This window comes from Dromiciops gliroides, chromosome 5 (genome assembly GCF_019393635.1).
Source record: "Dromiciops gliroides isolate mDroGli1 chromosome 5, mDroGli1.pri, whole genome shotgun sequence".
In the NCBI taxonomy this organism is placed as follows: Eukaryota; Metazoa; Chordata; class Mammalia; order Microbiotheria; family Microbiotheriidae; genus Dromiciops; species Dromiciops gliroides.
The window spans coordinates 55478786-55497037 of record NC_057865.1 but is presented as its reverse complement, the minus strand read 5'-3'; the positions used below and the strand labels follow the sequence as shown (position 1 = coordinate 55497037).

At 38.4% G+C, this 18252-nt stretch overlaps 1 protein-coding gene across 1 annotated transcript in view; it reads right to left on the bottom strand.

Moving 5' to 3' along the window:
- TMEM236 (transmembrane protein 236) overlaps nt 1-8106 on the bottom strand; it is a 40934-nt gene extending 32828 nt beyond the window's left edge. Inside the window, exons 1-2 of the mRNA XM_043965385.1 lie at nt 7850-8106; nt 550-622 (exon numbers count right to left, since the gene is read on the bottom strand). Coding sequence (XP_043821320.1) covers nt 550-622; nt 7850-8106 — 330 coding nt within the window. The remainder of the gene's footprint in view (nt 1-549; nt 623-7849) is intronic.
- Nucleotides 8107-18252: the final 10146 nt, after the last annotated feature.

Genomic DNA, 18252 nt, shown 5'->3' with positions numbered 1-18252 from the left:
CAACTAGATAATGGGAATTTCTAAGACAATATCTGACCCTTCTATTTCTTTTTTTAATTAATAAAGTATTTTATTTTTTTCCCGTTACATGTAAAGATAGTTCTCAACTTTTGTTTATACAAGCTTTCCAATTTCAGATTTTTCTCCCTCCCTTCCCTTCTATTTCTATTTGAGTTTAGCCCCACTGGACTAGATGACTTCTTTTTTTGGTTTTGTTTTTTTATTTTTTGCAGGGCAATGAGGGTTAACTGACTTGCCCAGGGTCACACGGCTAGTTAGTGTCAAGTGTCTGAGACTAGATTTGAATTCAGGCTCTCCTGAATCCAGGGCCAGTGGATATTCACTATACCACCTAGTTGCCCCTGACTAGATGACTTCTGAAGTCTCTTCCAGTTCCAACTATAATTCAATGGATTTTAGGTCAGATAAACAAGGTAATATGGTAAGGGAGATATTGGGGAGCAATCAGAGCCTTGGAGCATCCTTCAGTCAAGTCCATGTTCTAAAAAGTCCATGTTCTATCTAGACAAGAAAATCAGTCTTACCTACCTCTGTGACTGCTATAGAAAATCCAAAGCATGGAAGTGTTGTGAATATTATACATATCATCAACGGAGGTCTCCTAGCAAAGAAGAAAATAAGTGAGTAAGCATAAGCAATAATGTGCAGGATTACCACTTCCTGTTATATTTTGCTAATTCAAGGACAGTTTTTCTAAGAAGTTCCTTCTTCCCTATTTCCATTTCCGAAATGTTTCAAAGTGGGGACACACATACACACACACCCCAAATTATTCCTCTAGGAGAAAAAAATGAAATTTTGAAATCATGAGCAAAAGAAAATATATGCCACTGGAACTTTTAGTTTATAAGAGCAATGTAAAGTGGCATTTGTTGTTGTCATATTTCATTAACAAGATTCCTGTTCGAGAATTTGGGATCTGAGACCAAGGCAAATAAGGAAGATTCTGGTAAGCTTACAGGATTTGCTTCTGACTCAAAAACTGATCTTTGGGGGAAATATGTGTCAATAATAAAATAGCAGACTTGTTCTTTTTCAGTCATGTCTGACTCCTTGTCATCCCATTTGGGGTTTTCTTGGCAAAGATACTGGAGTGGTTTGCCATTTTCTTCTCCAACCCATTTGACAGATGAGGAAACTGAGGCAAACAGAGTTAAGTGACTTGCCCTGGGTTGCACAACTAGTAATGTCTAAGGCTGGATTTGAACTCAGGAAAAAGAGACCTGGCACTCTTATCCACTGTGCCACCTAGATGCCCCTGGTAAACATTTAGGAACTATTTTTAAGACACCATCACAAAAAAGGTATGACCAAAAGAGCATTGAATTTGATGTCAGAAGATCTGGGTTCGAGTCTTAGACCTGGGTTTGTGGTTATTTACTTTGCTAGATGACCTTGGGAAAGTCATTTCACTCCTCTAAACCTAGTTCCCTCACCTGGAAAATGGACTTAATGATCTTTACACTCCTTCTCTCACAGAGTTGTTGTGAGGAGAAAAGCTTTGGAAACTGTACATCAATAAGCATTTGTTAATCAGTGAACAAATTTTTATTAAAGAACCTACTCTATGTCAGGCACTGTGCTAGGCCCTAAGGATATGAAGACCAATATAAAAGAAGGTTAGAGACTTATAGTTAGAAGAGCAATCTAGTCCAGTTCCCTTTGTTTTACAGATTAGAAACTAATGAAGCCCAGAGAAAGGAAGTGATTTGCCCAAGGTCACACAAGTAGTATACAGTCAAGAAGTCAAGTCGATAATCATCTGTTAAGCACCTACTATGTGCCAGTCACTATGCTAAGCACTAGGAATACAAATAAAGGCAAAAAATAGTTCTTGACCTCAAGGAGCTCACAGTCTAATGGGAAGACATAATGCAAGGAACTATGTCTAAATAAACCATATATAGGATAGAGCGAAGGGGGAATTGAGAAAGGCTTCCGGTAGAAGGTGGAATTTTACCTGAGACTCGAACGAAGCCAGGAGGCTGAAAGGAGCAAATAGCATAGTCCAGGCATGGGGGACAACCAGAGAAAATGCCTGGAACTCAGAGATGGATGGCTTTGGTCAAGGAACAACAAGGAGGCCAGTGTACTTGATCACATAATACTTTGAGGAGGAAGGGGTATGAAGTGTAAAAAGACTAAAAGTGAGGGAGCAAGTTATGAAGGGCTTTGAATAACAGTGTTTTATATTTAATCCTGGAAGTGACAGAGAGCCACTGGAGTTTATCGAATGGACGGATGGGGGGCTGACATGGTCTGACAAGCATTTTCTGAAGATGGCTTTGACAGGTGAATGAAGGATGGACTAGAATGGGGGGAGACTTGTGTCAGGGAGCTCAACCAGCAGTCTACTGGAAGGCTTAAAGAGATGAAACCCTGCACCAGGGTTCTGGCAATGTCAGAGGAGAGGAAGGAGCATATGTGAGAGATGTTACGAAGGTAAAACTGACAGGCCTTAGCAACAGATATTTGGGGGTGAAAGAAAATAAGGAGCTGAGGACAACATCTAGCTTTCAAGACAGGGTGACTTGGAGGATGGTCATGCCCCCGACAATAATAGAGAAATTCAGAAAGGGCAAAGGTTGGGGCAAGGAGGTGGGGAAAGATAACAAGTTTGGTTTGGGACACATCAAGCTTAATATCTCCACAATACATCCAATTTTAAATGTCTAATAGACAGTTGGAGATGTAAGAATTGAGGTCCAGAGAGAGGTTAGGGCTGCACAGAGATGATAATTGAATCTATGAGAGTTGATGAGATCTTTATCTTCACACACACACACACACACACACACACACACACACACACAAAAGAAAAGAAAAAGAAAAAACAAAAAACCTCTCCCCCCTCCTGAATTTCTCTATTACTAATGAGAAGAAAAGAAATTAGAAGCACCTATTGTATATAATCTTCTCAAGGAGCTTAGCCACAAAATGGAAGAAAGGTATGGCAGGACAGCTCAAGGAGATGGATGGATTATATGAGGTTTTTTTCTCAGTATGGAAGCAGGCCACTGACAGGAGAGATTGGAGGTCCAACGCAGTGTAGAAGTAGAAACTTGTCCCTCTGATTCTAAATCAATTGTACTTTGCACTTCTAACCATGATTCCTCTCAAAGTCCCAACCTTTTGTTCTTAAAATTCTTGGTTGTTTTTGCAGTACAACCTTGTATTTTAGGAAAGAACATTTTCCTGAATAGAGCACCAAAAAACCCAAATATTTATTTAATTATTGGGGTATGAAGGGGCAGCTAGGTGGTGCAGTGGATAAAGCACTAGCCCTGGATTCAGGGGTACCTGAGTTCAAATCCAGCCTCAGACACTTGACACTTACTAGCTATGTGACCCTGGGCAGGTCACTTAACCCCCATTGCCCTGCAAAAACAAACAAACAAATAATTATTGAGGTATTGAGAGTCCTTTAGTTTTGTCAGTCTTACCATTTAAATTGGAAATCAAAGTGGTTGACTTGATTATTATTTTCAGTTCCCCAAACTTGCCAATCCATCTCTGACCTCCACATGTTTTCACAAGCTGTTCCATAAGCCTGAAATACATTCCCTTCTCATCTCCACCTCAAGAATTCCTAACTTCCTTAAGATTCAACGCAGGAGTCACCTCCTTTCTCCATGCCCCTAATTATCAGTGCTTCCTTAAATTATTTTTTCTTACATATCTGTGTAAATGCAATATATATAAACTCCTTGCCTTGCTTATAGTGTGTGTTGGATAAGTATTTGTCTAATTTAATATTATAATGATTATAATATTTATATGGTGCTTTTTTTTGCAAAGCACTATATATTTATTACATCATTTGATCTTCACATCCATGAGAGGTAGATGTTATTATTATCCTAATTTTACAGTTAAGGAAACTCAGTCCAAGAGAAACTAAGTGACTTGCCCAGGGTCACACAAACAGTCATGACTGAGGTAGAATTAAACTTGGGTCTTCCTGACTCCAAATTCAGGTGCTCAATCCATTGGCACTACCTACCTATGAATTATGACTTTCCATCTATAAATGGGAGTCATCATTCTCAATGGGCTGAGGATAGTTAAAGCATTGTGAAAGTCATTCTTATTTTCAGCATTGGTTGTGTCCCTTGACAGTTGTTATTTCTGCAGCAACCTCATTTAGACAACAGGACGTCAGAACTCAGATATTTGGCTTCCTGGTTATTGCTCCAAGTTCATGATCATATACAAAAGTACTCAAATGCCTTAAGATACAGGTTAGCCCAAGTCATTGTGCAAGAGTGGTCCTTTCATATGTGTGTGTGTGTGTGTGTGTATATGTATACACATACATACATACATGCGTACATAAATATATGCATATTTACCTATATACTTACATATACATACACATACATGTGCATGTATATGAATATGTGTGTGTATATGCTTATACGCACACAGAGAGAGAGAAAGAAACAGAGAAACAAAGACACAAAGAGAGAGAAATAGAGACAGAGAAAGAAACAGACAGAAAGAGAAAAATAGTGATAGAGAAAAACAGAGAGAGAAACAGAAAGAGGAACAGAGACAGAGGGACAGAGATAGGAAGAGAGAGAGATAGGGAGAGAGAGAGATAGGGAGAGAGAGAGACAGGGAGGGAGGGAGGGAGGGAGGGAGAGAGAGAGAGAGAGAGAGAGAGAGAGAGAGAGAGAGAGAGAGAGAGAGAGAGAGAGAACTTTCAAAGTCAAAGTCAAAGCAGGAAAGAGTCCAGGAGGCAGTGAGTGTCAGGAAGTCAAAAGAAACTATCTTTGGTGCTTTATTGAGCTTATAAAAATAAGACTTTCTAGGTATAAACAGTAAACAGTCACACCTATCGAGAGCAATTTGAAACTTGGAAGCACCAAGTGCACTTCCTGGGCTGGTCTCAAGAAATGAAAGCATTATTTATAATGCTGGCACATACCATTTTAGTCCAGAAGAGGCCTTTTGATCAGAAATGAGAGAAAAGCAAAAGTTACAGGATTCCTAGCCCAGAAGAGAGGAAAATCAAAGGTGGACATTTTAATATAATTCCCTCCCTTCCTACTCTCTCTTCTGGAAGTATCCAACCTGTTGCTTCCTGATTCCCTGGTAAAAGGGAGTTCCTGGCCTAAGAACCACCATGATTCTGAGACTTTTCCAAGAATTTGAGTCAAGCTCAGGGAAATCCTTGGAAACTCAAAGTTTCCCCAATAGTTCCTTCCTAGTCCAGGAGATTTTAGATTGGAAACCATTCCTGTAGCAGTTGGGAAACCCTAAGGGGACCTCAGAACTTCCATATTTAATCCTCTGGATTTTGGGGACCTTCCTACCTGAGTTCAGAGAAGACCTTTTCATTTTTTGTCTTATGAATTTAACAAACACGAACATTTCAATATACAAAGACTGGAAAGAGAGAGGATTGTATGTAAAACTGCAAACTCATCACATTTTTAAGTTTATATTAAATTTAATATGGTAGTAACAAAATGGCCCTGCTTAAATCTGTGTCCCCTTCTGCTCAGAGAATTCTTAGGGTAATTGTAATGGCAGGTCTCTAAATAATCCTTGGGAATCCATGGTATAAGCCAAACTACCCAAAAGCCCAAACATCCAATGACATGGTAACTCCAAGATGGTTAGTTTGTGGGTTTTGCTTCTGAAAAACAACTGAGGGGCAGCTAGTTGGTGCAGTGGATAAAGAACCAACCCTGGATTCAGGAGGACCTGAGTTCAAATATGGCCTCAGACACTTGACACTTAACTAGCTGTGTGACCCTGGGCAAGTCACTTAACCCTCATTGCCCTGCAAAAACAAAAAACAAAAAACAACTGAGCAATAACAACATTTTGGAAGCCAAGCATGGGTGGTGAGATTACATTCAGTAATTTTCAGTAATTGTGCTCATAGAGCACTTCACTTTTTGCTTCAGTTCTGGCATCTCTCTTCCTCCACTAGAAAGGACTTTTTTTTTCTTATTTCTAATCTTTCTTATTTTACATTCAAACCCTCATGTATATTAAAAATCTGGATGTATGATCTCTTACACATTCTGTATAGCTCAACTTCAAAATTAAAATGATAATCATAATGGGAAATACACATTTTTCCCAGGGGACATCAATAATGCATTAGAAAAGATCAGATCATTCATTAAAGTGGATAACTATATTTAGAAGAGGGAAATTTGTTCCCATAAGCTTCCCACCTCCCCCTGTGCGTTAGGGCTGTTTATGGGGCATATAAATGTGACCTCTATAAGTATAACTATAACTTCCCTTTAGTTACTCTAAATCTTGCCTTCTTGTTTTAAAATGTCGTTCCAACTCAAGATTCAGAATGAAGCACATTTTTGGACATAATCAACGTGGAATGTTTTGCTTGATTTTGCTTATTTGTCACTTTTTTTCTGTGGAAGGGGTTGGGGGAAGAGATGGGATGGAAAGAAAATGAAAGTTTAAAATTATAAAATTAAACAAATGTAAAGGTATTAGCCAGGATGTGGCTATTTAAAGCAATCATTTTCAAGTGATAGAGACCTTATCAACATATCAAAGTGGCTATGAGTCAGAATTTATGAGATCTGGCCATTTAAAAATCACATGCAGATAGACTGTCAGAATGCAAGGTAGACTTTGAAAACACCAAGTCACATAAAACAAAGTTGGCATTGTTTTAATGTTGAATAAGAGTAAAATTCAACTTCTAGGCACTCGTATCTAAGGCTACAATAGGTGTGTACGATTTTGTGTACACAAGAAATAGGTCTAATGCTTAACTCTCCCTAATGTAGCATTTACATTTTTTTATCATCTAGACCTGTGGTATCATCAGTTAAGGGAAAGCCTGGTGAGGAAGCTCTTTCCCCAATGTAGATTGACACCTCATTGGCAATTTCTCGTCTCAGAACGTCAGCCGGGGCACAGAGGTAAAGTGGTATAGCTAAAATATATGAGGAGGACTTAAGCTGGATCTTACTGAATCCAAAGTCAGTCTTCTATCTATTGTACTGGGCTGCCTCTCAGCATTTAAATACTAATTCCAACAACAATTGAGAGTATTGTGAATTCATGTTAATTTTATGCATATCAGGAAGACTCAACCTCAAGACTTCTCATCCAGCCTCAGACACTACTAGCTGTGTGACCCTGGGCAAGTCACTTGACTCTGTTTGCCTCAGTTTCTTCATCTGTAAAGTGACAAGAAAGCCCCAAGTGGGGTCCCACAGAGTCAGACATGACTGAAATAATTCAACAACAATTTTTAATGTGTTCTTCTTTCCCTAGGAAAAGCTATACTCTCACAATATGGACAATTTCTTAAGCATTTCTGTAACTGGGTCATGAAAGTGATGCAAAGTTTAAAAAGAAAAGAGCATCACCAAAACATTTAGAAACTCACAGAAAGAGCAAGAGGAAGTACGTGACACTGACAAAAACTGCTGTCATTTTAACCTGAATACGCACTTTTTAAATGTATATAAGAAAAATTCAGTTTCACATAATCTTTTTTGTGTTCTTTGTATGTTAAAGTGTCCATATTTTTTATGTTTAACTTAATAATAAAAAGTAATAGAAACAACTATTTTTCTAACAGCAAACCTTTTCTAAAATTTCAGTAGAATAAATTTTTTTTGCTTTCAGATTAGTAGTTAGGTCAACTCTAAGCACTCACGACATGGTCAGGCACTGAGCTAAACCCAGAACAAAGAAAGACAAAACAAGCCAACCAACACCACCCCACCCGTAACAAGTCTTGACTCACAACTTGGTGGAAGCATCACAGGAGTTTTCCACCCAACCTCCAGTTCCCCGGCTGGATGTCTTACCTGGGTATACTTACCATAGTTTTATTTTGGAGCAGAGACGATGCTTTTTGTGTAACAGAACTTTTACAGGAACCCAAAGTACCAATGCCAGCAATGCCACATAAGCTATGGAAATGGACACAACAAGCCAATAATATGTCTTCTCAGTGACATTCTTTGTCCTTTGGTAGGCTGAGGCAAACTGTTCTGCCACCACAATCGTTGGGGCAGAAAAAGAAACAAATTCTAGGATCTCATAAACCAGGAGTTTGATTAATTTTCCAGAGACCATTCTGAAACAGCTGCTTCTCAGGAGAAAAAGCTTTCTTTCCCTCTAGATAATCAGTAATAAATACATACGAAGATACTGTTATGAACTATGTTCAAGTTCTTTGCAGGAGCACACACAGGCGCACACATTAACCACAGATTTTTTTATTCTTTTATTGACCCTTGTAGGGTTCGATGATCTCACTGCCTAATAACCTCAAGGTATCTGTGAAAGTGATTTCCTAGATTATTGATATGTGGGTTACCTAAGTCATAATTTTTGTACCATATTTCTTTGCATTGGTCAAAAATATTAATTATTACTTATTATTGCCGTTAAACACAATGGTGCCTCTAAATATTTACAAAGCACCTTGGTCTTACAAAGTTCTTAGGGCAATAACTAGCTATCCCACAAGCAAATTCTTCTTGAGACAAGTAAATCCTGTTATTTACATTTCACCCATTAGAAAGCTGAGACATAGACACACTAGCAATGGTTCAACAATCAACTTTATTAAAATAACCACACCATGTCTAGGGCAAAAAATAAACAAAAAAATCCAGTATTTTAAAGAAGCCAATATCCCTAAGTTGTGGGACGTTGGTCTAAATCTAATTTCTTCCTTACTGCTCTCCAATTTTCCCAGCAGTTCTTGTCAAATAGTGAATCCTTATACCAATAGCTGGGGTCTTTGTGTCTATTTAATACTAAATTATTAGATACATTTCCTTCTGTATTTTGTATTTTTTCAAAGTAATTAAGTTGCTATTTGTTATTGCTATATACACAAGTTTTAGATAAGCATATTATTTATTTATTCAATATTATACCAGTAAAGGATTGACCATGTGTCTCCCTAACTTCTCATGGTCTCAGGCAGAATGGTAGAGAAAGCAGGGAGAGAGCTTCAGCATGCCAGTTAGCGAGCAGAAGAGCCTCAAAAGACCCATAAAAAACCCATGGTTTCAAGGAGACCTAAGAGAGCTCAGAAGACCTAGAAAACCCAGAAGACATCTAAAACCCAAAAAGCCCCTACTGGTGTCTTCCGAGGGTTTTTATCCTCTTTTGATAAGAGGATAAAAAGCTAATTGGTTAACATCATTCAATTCCATTGGTTGACATGATTTGAAGGTGGTCTACATTAAAATGAACTCTATAGGTGACATCAGGGAAAAGAATGCAAAAGACCCTCACTGAAGTGGCTCAAGGCAAAGTCCATTACCTAGGTGTAGTTTGATCCCATCAATCCTTCACTGAGCTAGACAAAATAATCTAATCTCTGGGTCCCCCTAAGAAATCCGTTATTAAGAATTATTTTCTCACATTTGTGTACCTCATCTGTTCCACTGATTGATCTCACTATTTTTAATGAGTATCAAATTGTTTTTAATAATTCCCACTTTGTAGTGTCACTTAAAATGCAGCCCTTTTCCTTCTCATTTCTTTTCATTATTTCTCTTTAGCTTTTTTACCTTTCCCCCTCCATAAGAATTTCATTATTGTCTTTTTTCCCACCATATTTTTTATTTGTGATATAAAATTAAATTGTATACATATACCAAACATAGATATAATATACACATACACACGTATATGACATATATAATGTATATTTTCTACCTTATTACATTTAGATATACGTAGATATATTCTAGTACATATAACTTAGTATTGTAAATCCTTCCTCTTCCTTTTTTTTTAAATAGGCAGTTTTCTTTCCTTTTTTTACACAGGTAAATAACTGTTTTATAAACAATGTATACATATCAATTTATATAAATAATATATATGACAAATTAGTTTAAATATAATTACTATATAAGACCTGAGTAATTCACATATGCACAACATATATATTTATATGTGTATGTATATAGATACATATATAATCTTGTACCCTTCCAGTAATCCTATGCTACTTTGATTGGTATGACATTAAATGAGTTTATGGATTTAAGTAGTCTTGTCCTTTTTAAAAAAATATATATTGTTTTAATTTCTTTTGTTGGTTTTGTTTTGTTTTGGGGGCTTGAGGGGGGCTTTGGGGGCTTGGGTTTTGAGGGGGGTGTTTTCTGTTTTTAATTTTTTTTGGTTTTTTGCTTTTTGTTGTTGTTGTCTTTATTTCTGTAAGCAGTTTTTGTAGTTATATTTCTATAATGTGCATCTTGGGGAGTAAGCTCCTAAATATTTTATACATTCTCCAATAATTTTAAATAGAATTTCTCTTTTTTCATCTCTTCCTGGAAACTAAGGGAATATCCATGAATTGAGGAAGGGCTGAATAAGTTGTGGTATCTGAAGGTGATGAAATACTATTGTGCTGTAAGAAATGAGCAAATAGCTTATTTCCAAAAGACCTGAAAACACTCAGAGGAGCTGACACAGAATGAAATAAAGAGAACCAGAAGAACAATTTCTACTATGTATCAATAGTATTTTAAAAGGTAAGTACCACAAGAATAGTACAAATAAAGTGTTACTGGAATTCCAAAGAGTGAGAAATTATTTTTGTATCAGTCTTTATAGAAAATGTGGCATTTGAGCCAGACCTTAAAGAACAGGTAGGACTTTGATGGACTAAAATTGGGCATTCCAGACAGAGCATATAAATGGACTGGGCACAAGTGAAGGTGTATCTAGTAAATGATGAGCTGTGGCATTTGATTGAAAGATGGGGGCTGAAGAACCACACAGAAGGAAATAAAATGTTCCAAAAGGAACACAAATAAAGATTTTGTTAATAACTTGTTAAACTTTACATATATAAGCTGTTGGTGCTACAATGGCCTGAAATAGTTTGGCAGCAATGGGAATGGAAATCAATCAACATATACTTTATGAGAACTTCCTATGGAGGAAATGGATGAAAATGGTACTTTTGACATAGAATTAATAAACTCACTGGCTATGGAGAACAAGTGAGCAGAAGGAACCGTAGATGATGCTAAGGTTTTGAACTTCAGTGACTTGGGAAATGGTAGAACTATTAACACAAGAGAAATCAGAAGAAAGAGGTAGAGATTTGTGGTAGGTAGGAAATGATAAATCCTAATTTGAACAGATTGATTTTGAAGTGCTGAGAGGATATCCATGGGAATATTTATTCCCCACACAGGTAGAAATGTATATATGAAATTCAGGTGAGGAGTCAGGGCTCAAGATGTAAACTTGGGAGTCACCTGAATAACAGCAGTAATTAAATCTCTGAAAGCAGATGAGTTCATACATCTTATCTATAATTTATATATTCAAATATTTGCATATATTTATATAGAGTGTGTATTTATGTTTCTAATACTTTCCCCCTTCTGTGGTCCTTCAAAAATTTGAAAATTGCCATCACATCTGAACCACCCCTATACCAGGTATTCTTTTCTCCAGCCTGGGATATTTGCTCATGGAACCCATAACTAGCAAGTATCTAAGGCAGGATTCAAACTGAGTCCTTCCTGATTCCAACTTCAGCACACTGTAATACTATTTCTGAAGAGATAAAAGGGTCCCTTTCAAATTTTTGCAACATATTTCCAGAAAAATGGAAAGATAAAGTCTATGAGCTTCCACAAATTCCAGTCTCAATATTCCATTCCTGTAGCTATACCTCTTATGAGAAACCCACAATGGTGGAACAGTTACTATGAGGAATAGTATGGAGACATTTTCATCAGGGGAGAAATATTTCTTTTCCATCACCCAAGTCCTACATGGTCTTTAATGCTACGTTCCACCATTTCCTTATAGTAACCAGATTTAATTTGTGGTGAAAAATTTGTAAGATCTGATCAGAATTCACTTACATACTAAAATCATTCATGCTATCAGCATCATTCCCCCCACCCACCCATAGAGATATTATATAATCCAATGGGATTCACATTTCCTATTCTTCACATTTCCAACTTCTATTTCCTTCCTGCCTATAGGAGTTCGGAAATTGAAAGTCTCTTAAGTGATTAGTCAAGTCATCTATGTTCCTAGGTTTGTTCATTGTTTTCAGCAAGTCCTATGAAACAAAATGTACAAACAGGCAGGAATGTCCTGGCGCATCTGTAGTTTGTTTCCTGTGAAGATAATTGTTGATGGGCCAATAGAACTGGTGACTGAGAACTGGCATTTAGAATCACAGCTGAAATCCCTGCAAAACTGAGGGGACAAGTTTAAAGGGGAGGTCTATCCAAAGGCCCATTTTATCACCTTCCAGTGTCAGGTTGCCCATAATTATGAGTATGTATCACCAAATAAACCCACTGAACCCAATTCAATATCCACATGAAAAGTGTATTTCCTGTTCACTATATGATCCCCTTTATGAAATATGACTGCAGAACAAGAATAATGGGGGATTAATTTGCATGATCATTTCTTATGTATAATCTATTTCCCCTATGAAATTTCAAAATCCTTGAGAAAAGGGACAGAAGTGTTGCTCATGTCTACTTTAATGGTGCCTTCTACAAACCAGGCACTAAATAAACAATTCAGCTCCCTTAAAATGAATTCTATCATTGGTGCTATTTCCCTTTAATAATAGAATCACAGTCCACTATGTGCTACAGCCAGCACACCTTAAGCTCACCTAGAGCTGGTTGTTAAATTTTCATTGTAAGCATTTACACCTTGGAAATGTACAAACACTATAAAGTCAGGCTTGATTTGTTGTTTTGTTGCTTGTTTAGATTTAAAGTGATAGAGAAAATATTAATAATCTGGATTAAACTTAAAGTGTTTCCTGAATATGGTTGGAGGTTTGGGGGGGAGCAGGTTTGGAAAGCTGATTGTTGGGGCAGCTAGGTGGCACAGTGGATAGAGCACTGGCCCTGGAGTCAGGAGTACCTGAGTTCAAATCCGACCTCAGACACTTAACACTTACTAGCTGTGTGACCCTGGGCAAGTCACTTAACCCCAATTGCCTCACCAAAAAAAAAAAATCCGATTGTTAAACATTTACCAGCACACCACTAACCACACCTTTATACACACACACACACACACATATGCTGTGAGTTGTGGTAGTCAGGGAGTAATGAATGTTAACAGAGAGGAAATGACCAGAACAAGAAAAAAAATGCTAGTTTTTAGGAGAGTCTCTATTTTCTTATTGCAGTAAAACCAAAATGACAAAGTGAAAAGAGATAGGAACTGATTTTTGGAAGTATCATACCCATGCAAGGTCTTCTTGTTTGTGTTAAAGAAAACTGACAGTATTAATACACCTTTAGTCTCTGCTGATTTTTAATCTGAGTTAAAGTGCACCATAGTTTGTTTTCCCAAGTCACACAAACCTAAGTAGGCTAATTAGAAGCAAACAGGCTAATCATGCCAATAATCCTAAAAAGAACAAAGTCTGCTATTTAGAACAGCACATGCAGAGAGATAACAGGTAGTGTTTCTATTTTTAACTTGGATCATTGACTGACCTTAGGTATGTTATTTAAGTTATATGTTTCTCTGCATTTAATGAAGATTCTATGGACCCATATCATAGGGTTGGGCTATGGTAGTTTAGGACATCTATTATTGTAGTTGTTATTTGTCCTTCATTCTTGAGGAGGACCGTGACATCAGAGTGATGTCATCACTTGCACTGAATTGGATTTAAGTGAGGGAGGGCTATGCAATGTCACCAACCTCACTCTCCTCCAGAGCCATCTGGGTCCCTTGGCAAGATATAATCAGGAAGACTGGAGATGGTCCTGGATGTTTAAGGCAATCAGGATTAAGTGACTTGCCCAGAGTCACACAGTAAGTGTCTGAGGTCAGATTTTGAACTAGGGTCCTCTCAACTTCAGGGCCAGTGCTTTATCCACTGAACCACCCAGCTGGCCCTTTTAGTATCTATATCTCCATTTTCACTAACTAGTTACTAGTTTGCCACAGTTAGTTCTGACAGACCCCAGTCAGTGTATTCAAGGTATTTAGTAATTTGGACAAGTCATTTAACTTTTGTACCACAGGTTCCTCAAGTGTAAAATAAAGAAGTTGGATTTGATGGCCTCTAAACTCTTTTGCAGCCCTAAATCTATGATCTTATCATAAATTCCCCTCTGAAAATATAGACAAGCAACCCCTCTATGACTTGTAGTCTTATAGAATCAGATGAAGCATGGAAAGGTTAAGTAACCTGCTCATAGTTGCACAAATTGTATGCATCAAAGGTAGGATTTGAATCCATGTCTTCTGGCTTCAAGGCTGACTTTCACATCACCACCCAACATTGCCTCTATATACTTTATTTTAACATTCAGTGCCATGTCTATCATGCCTTGAGTTGCACATCCTACAGCAGAGCAGCCAATTTAAGAGGCTAGAAAGGGGTGGGTGACAAATTTTGTTGGAATCAATCTGTCTTCTTAGCTCTTTTCCTGAAGAGATGGTTGTAGTATTTCACATTCTGGAGCATGTGGGGGTTCTCTATATTCTAGACTCTGAAAGAGTCCCAAAGGTTATTTTTCCTCGTTTTAAACTTTTAACAGGCATGTTACTGGTCCCAATAGCTTTAAAAATAAGACCTACCATCTCTTTAGAGGACATGGCCATAATTTAAAGATGTTTGAAACACATAGCATCTTTCACGTTTTTCAGCATTTGTTAGTGGCAACTGAAGGACTAGTACTAGAACAGAACTGTGAGAATAATAACTGGAAACTATAGAATGCCTTAAGATTTGCAAAGAACCCTCTCAACAAGCCGTGGGAGGTAGGTGCCCATTTTACAGACAAGGGAAGAAACAGGTTTAAAGAGGTTGACCTGGGGCAGCCAGGTGGTACAGTGGATAGAACACCGGCCCTGGAGTCAGGAGGACCTGAGTTCAAATTCGGCACCAGACACTTGACACTTACTAGCTGTGTGACCTTGGGCAAGTCACTTAATCCCAATTGCCTCCCCCACCCACCCCCCCCCCACCCCACCCCCACCCCGGCCAAAAAAAAAAAAAAGAGGTTGACTTGCTAGGGTCATGAAGTCAGTATTTGAGGCAGGCCTTTCCAGGTCTCACATTCTAACCAGATCCCCACCTAACTCACCTACCTGTGTAATTCAATTGGGCTATGGAAACTTGGTTTCAGCTATCACTTAAATAAAAATTCAGTCAAGGGGTTTGGATTTACTCAGAGTGCAATGTCTGAGTAATGCCACCAGGGGATGGTATGTTCCAGCTGTTCCTCACTATTCACTAGAGCTCACTTTTTAACAGGCTGCAATATCCCCTCTGGCTCCTAGAGGGAACTCAAAGCCTCTGTGATCATCACAGCCTTAGTAAAGCTAAATCATGACCTGCAATGAATTGGATTTAAGTGAGGAGGGACTGTGCAAAGTCACCAGCTTCACTTTCTCCCCCGGAGCCATCTGGGTCCAGTAGCAAGATACTTTCTCAGGACGACTGGAGATGGCCCCAGATGCTTAAGGCAACTGGGGGTAATCGACTTGCCCAGGGTCATACAGCTGGTAAGTGTCTAAGGTTAGATTTGAACTCAGGTCTTCCTAACATCAGGGCCAGCGTTCTTCCCACTGCGATACCTAGCTGCCCAGACCTTGGATAAAAGAGATCTGAATCCCCCCTGCCATAGTGTACCAGAGCTTAGCACTCCCTGCCTTTTAATATAAAAGAGACCACAAAGCATCATTAGTGTCTTATTTATCCTAGTCCTGCTCATTGCAAAGTAGTTGTTGGTAGCAGGGTCTCTGAATGGGATATGAAGCCTTCAGGGCCCACCAGATCTTTTCAAAAGCAGCAAAACTGGGGCAGCTAGGTGGCACAGTGGATAAAGTACTGGCCCTGGATTCAGGAGGACCTGGGTTCAAATCTGCTCTCAGACACTTGATACCTACTAGCTGTGTGACCCTGGGCAAATCACTTGACCCTGACTGCCCCACCAAAAAAGAAAAAAAGAATAGCAAAAAAAAAAGAAAAAAGTAGCAAAACAAAATCAAAATTCCCCTGGGCTCCATGGACATTCTTTCCAGTGATACAGATGACAATCTGCCCATGCCTGCCCTGTTCTCTATGAGGCTTTTCCATGTTCTCACTTAAGTTCAGCACAGGGAGTCACCCACCTTCCTGTGCATTTTTTTCATTAGTTCCCTTGATATCCTTGACATTTTGTTTCTCCAGATGAATTGTGTTATTATTTTTTCTAGCTCTATAAAATAATTTTTAGGTAGTCTGATGGGTATGGCACTGAATAAGTAAATTAATTTAGGTAGGATTGTCATTTTTATTATATTAGCTTTGACTATCCATGAGCAATTGTTCCATCACTCAACAGGCTGGAGCTGCACCAAGTTCTCCTGATTGCACGGGGCTGTCAGTAGAGGGTGTGAGCTGACCATTTACCCTCATTTCTCACCACATGACCAGACCTTCTTCTTTGGGGACCATGTTTCATTGAGGAGATCCTTCACACAGCTTCTCCTTCAGTATCTCTCATTTGGAGGTGTGGCAGCCTGCTCGCACACACCATGTACCTTTCCACTGCCCTTTGGATGAACCTCGGACTCAATTTGAGCCAAGAAACGGTACAATTTCCAAAGGCACATTAAATAAAATCAATTCGCATTTATTAAGCAACACTAAGTCAACACTAAACCTGCAATTTCAGGGACATAAAAGTACCGTAAAATAGCGTCCCTGTCCTTAAGATGCTTATAGTGTTGCATTATTGTGGGGAAAATACACACATGTATTACATATATTAACTATTTAATGAGCATATTAGCTATTTAATGGGTGTAGGCTCATTAAATAGCTAATAAAAACAATAAAATCACAAAACAACAAGATTAAATGTTCATTGAGTGAAATGAATAGCAAATGTTCCCTCCTTCAGAGAAGGCAATATTATTCCCTTATCCCTCAAGGAACAAGTACAATTGTTGCCAATTTGTGGTTGAGAAAACTGAACCTCAGGGGGGTTGAAACTTGCCCGAAGTCACTTAGTTAAGTGTCAGAGCCTAGACCAAAGGCAGGAAGAACATAAGGGATTTTAAGGGGGAAGGAGTCTCAGAGATTTTCTAGTTCAACCCTCTCCCATTTTACAAATTAGTAAACTGAGGCCCAGGAAAGTGAAGTGACCTGCCCAAGGCAAATAAATGAATGGATGGATGGATGGATAGATGGATGGAGTAAAAAGGAAGTAGATCACAGTGTCAGAAGCCAAATCCAGATAGATCATCTGGACTCTTTACACTGTAACCTGATGGAAGTTAAAGGGACTCAATGCTGTGGATGGGGAGTGCAGTGAATTTTTAAGGGGGAGGGAAAGGATCACATTAAAGGATAGCATTAGACAAAGTTGGATGGGTAAAATGGGACCAGATTCCAAAAGGTCCTAAAGAGTTTGAGGTTGATTCTAGGGATGATTGAAAACAATGAAAAAAATTTCTAAGTACTCCACCTCAAGATATTTCTTTTCCAATGTCCCTAAAAACTTTGAGCAGTTTTAAGCTATTAAAACTTTAAAGATTATATATAGCATTTTAAACTTTAGAAAGCACTTATCCTCACAACAACCCTGTGGAGTAGGTAGTACATTATCATCTTCATTTGACATATTAGGAAACTGAGGCTGAGAGATTAGGTGACTTGTCCAGAATTACATATCTAGTATTAGAGGCGGGTTTAGAATTCAGGTCTTCTAATTCCAAGTTCAGCTTTTACAAAGGGTCGTGTTATTCTTGCTTACACAAGCCACTTAGTTGGGTTAAGTCAGTCAACATTATGTATTAAGCACTATAACAAAGGAATATAAAAATAGTTTCTGCCCTCGATGTGCTCACATTCTAATGTGGGAAGACAGTGCACAACTAGGTACACACAAAATACATACGTCTGAGGGGGAATATACTATGGTGGGGGGAGGGTGGTGATGGTGGAGGTAGGATTTAAACTGAGTCTTTAAAGAAGTCAAGGAATCCCCAGTCATTGGAGGTGAGGAAGAGTATTCCATGCATAAGGGAGAGCCAATAAAAAAGGCACAGAATTAGGAAACAGAAGATCATTTACCAGGTACAGCAAGAAGGCAGGTGTTGCTGGATTGTAAATACATGAGATGGAGCAAAATGAAAGACTGGAAAGTTAGGAACTGGAGCTTTAAATGCCAAATAGAAGACTTTATTTCTTATCTAGGAGGTTGTAAGGAGCCACTGGAGTTTACTGAGTAGGGGGTG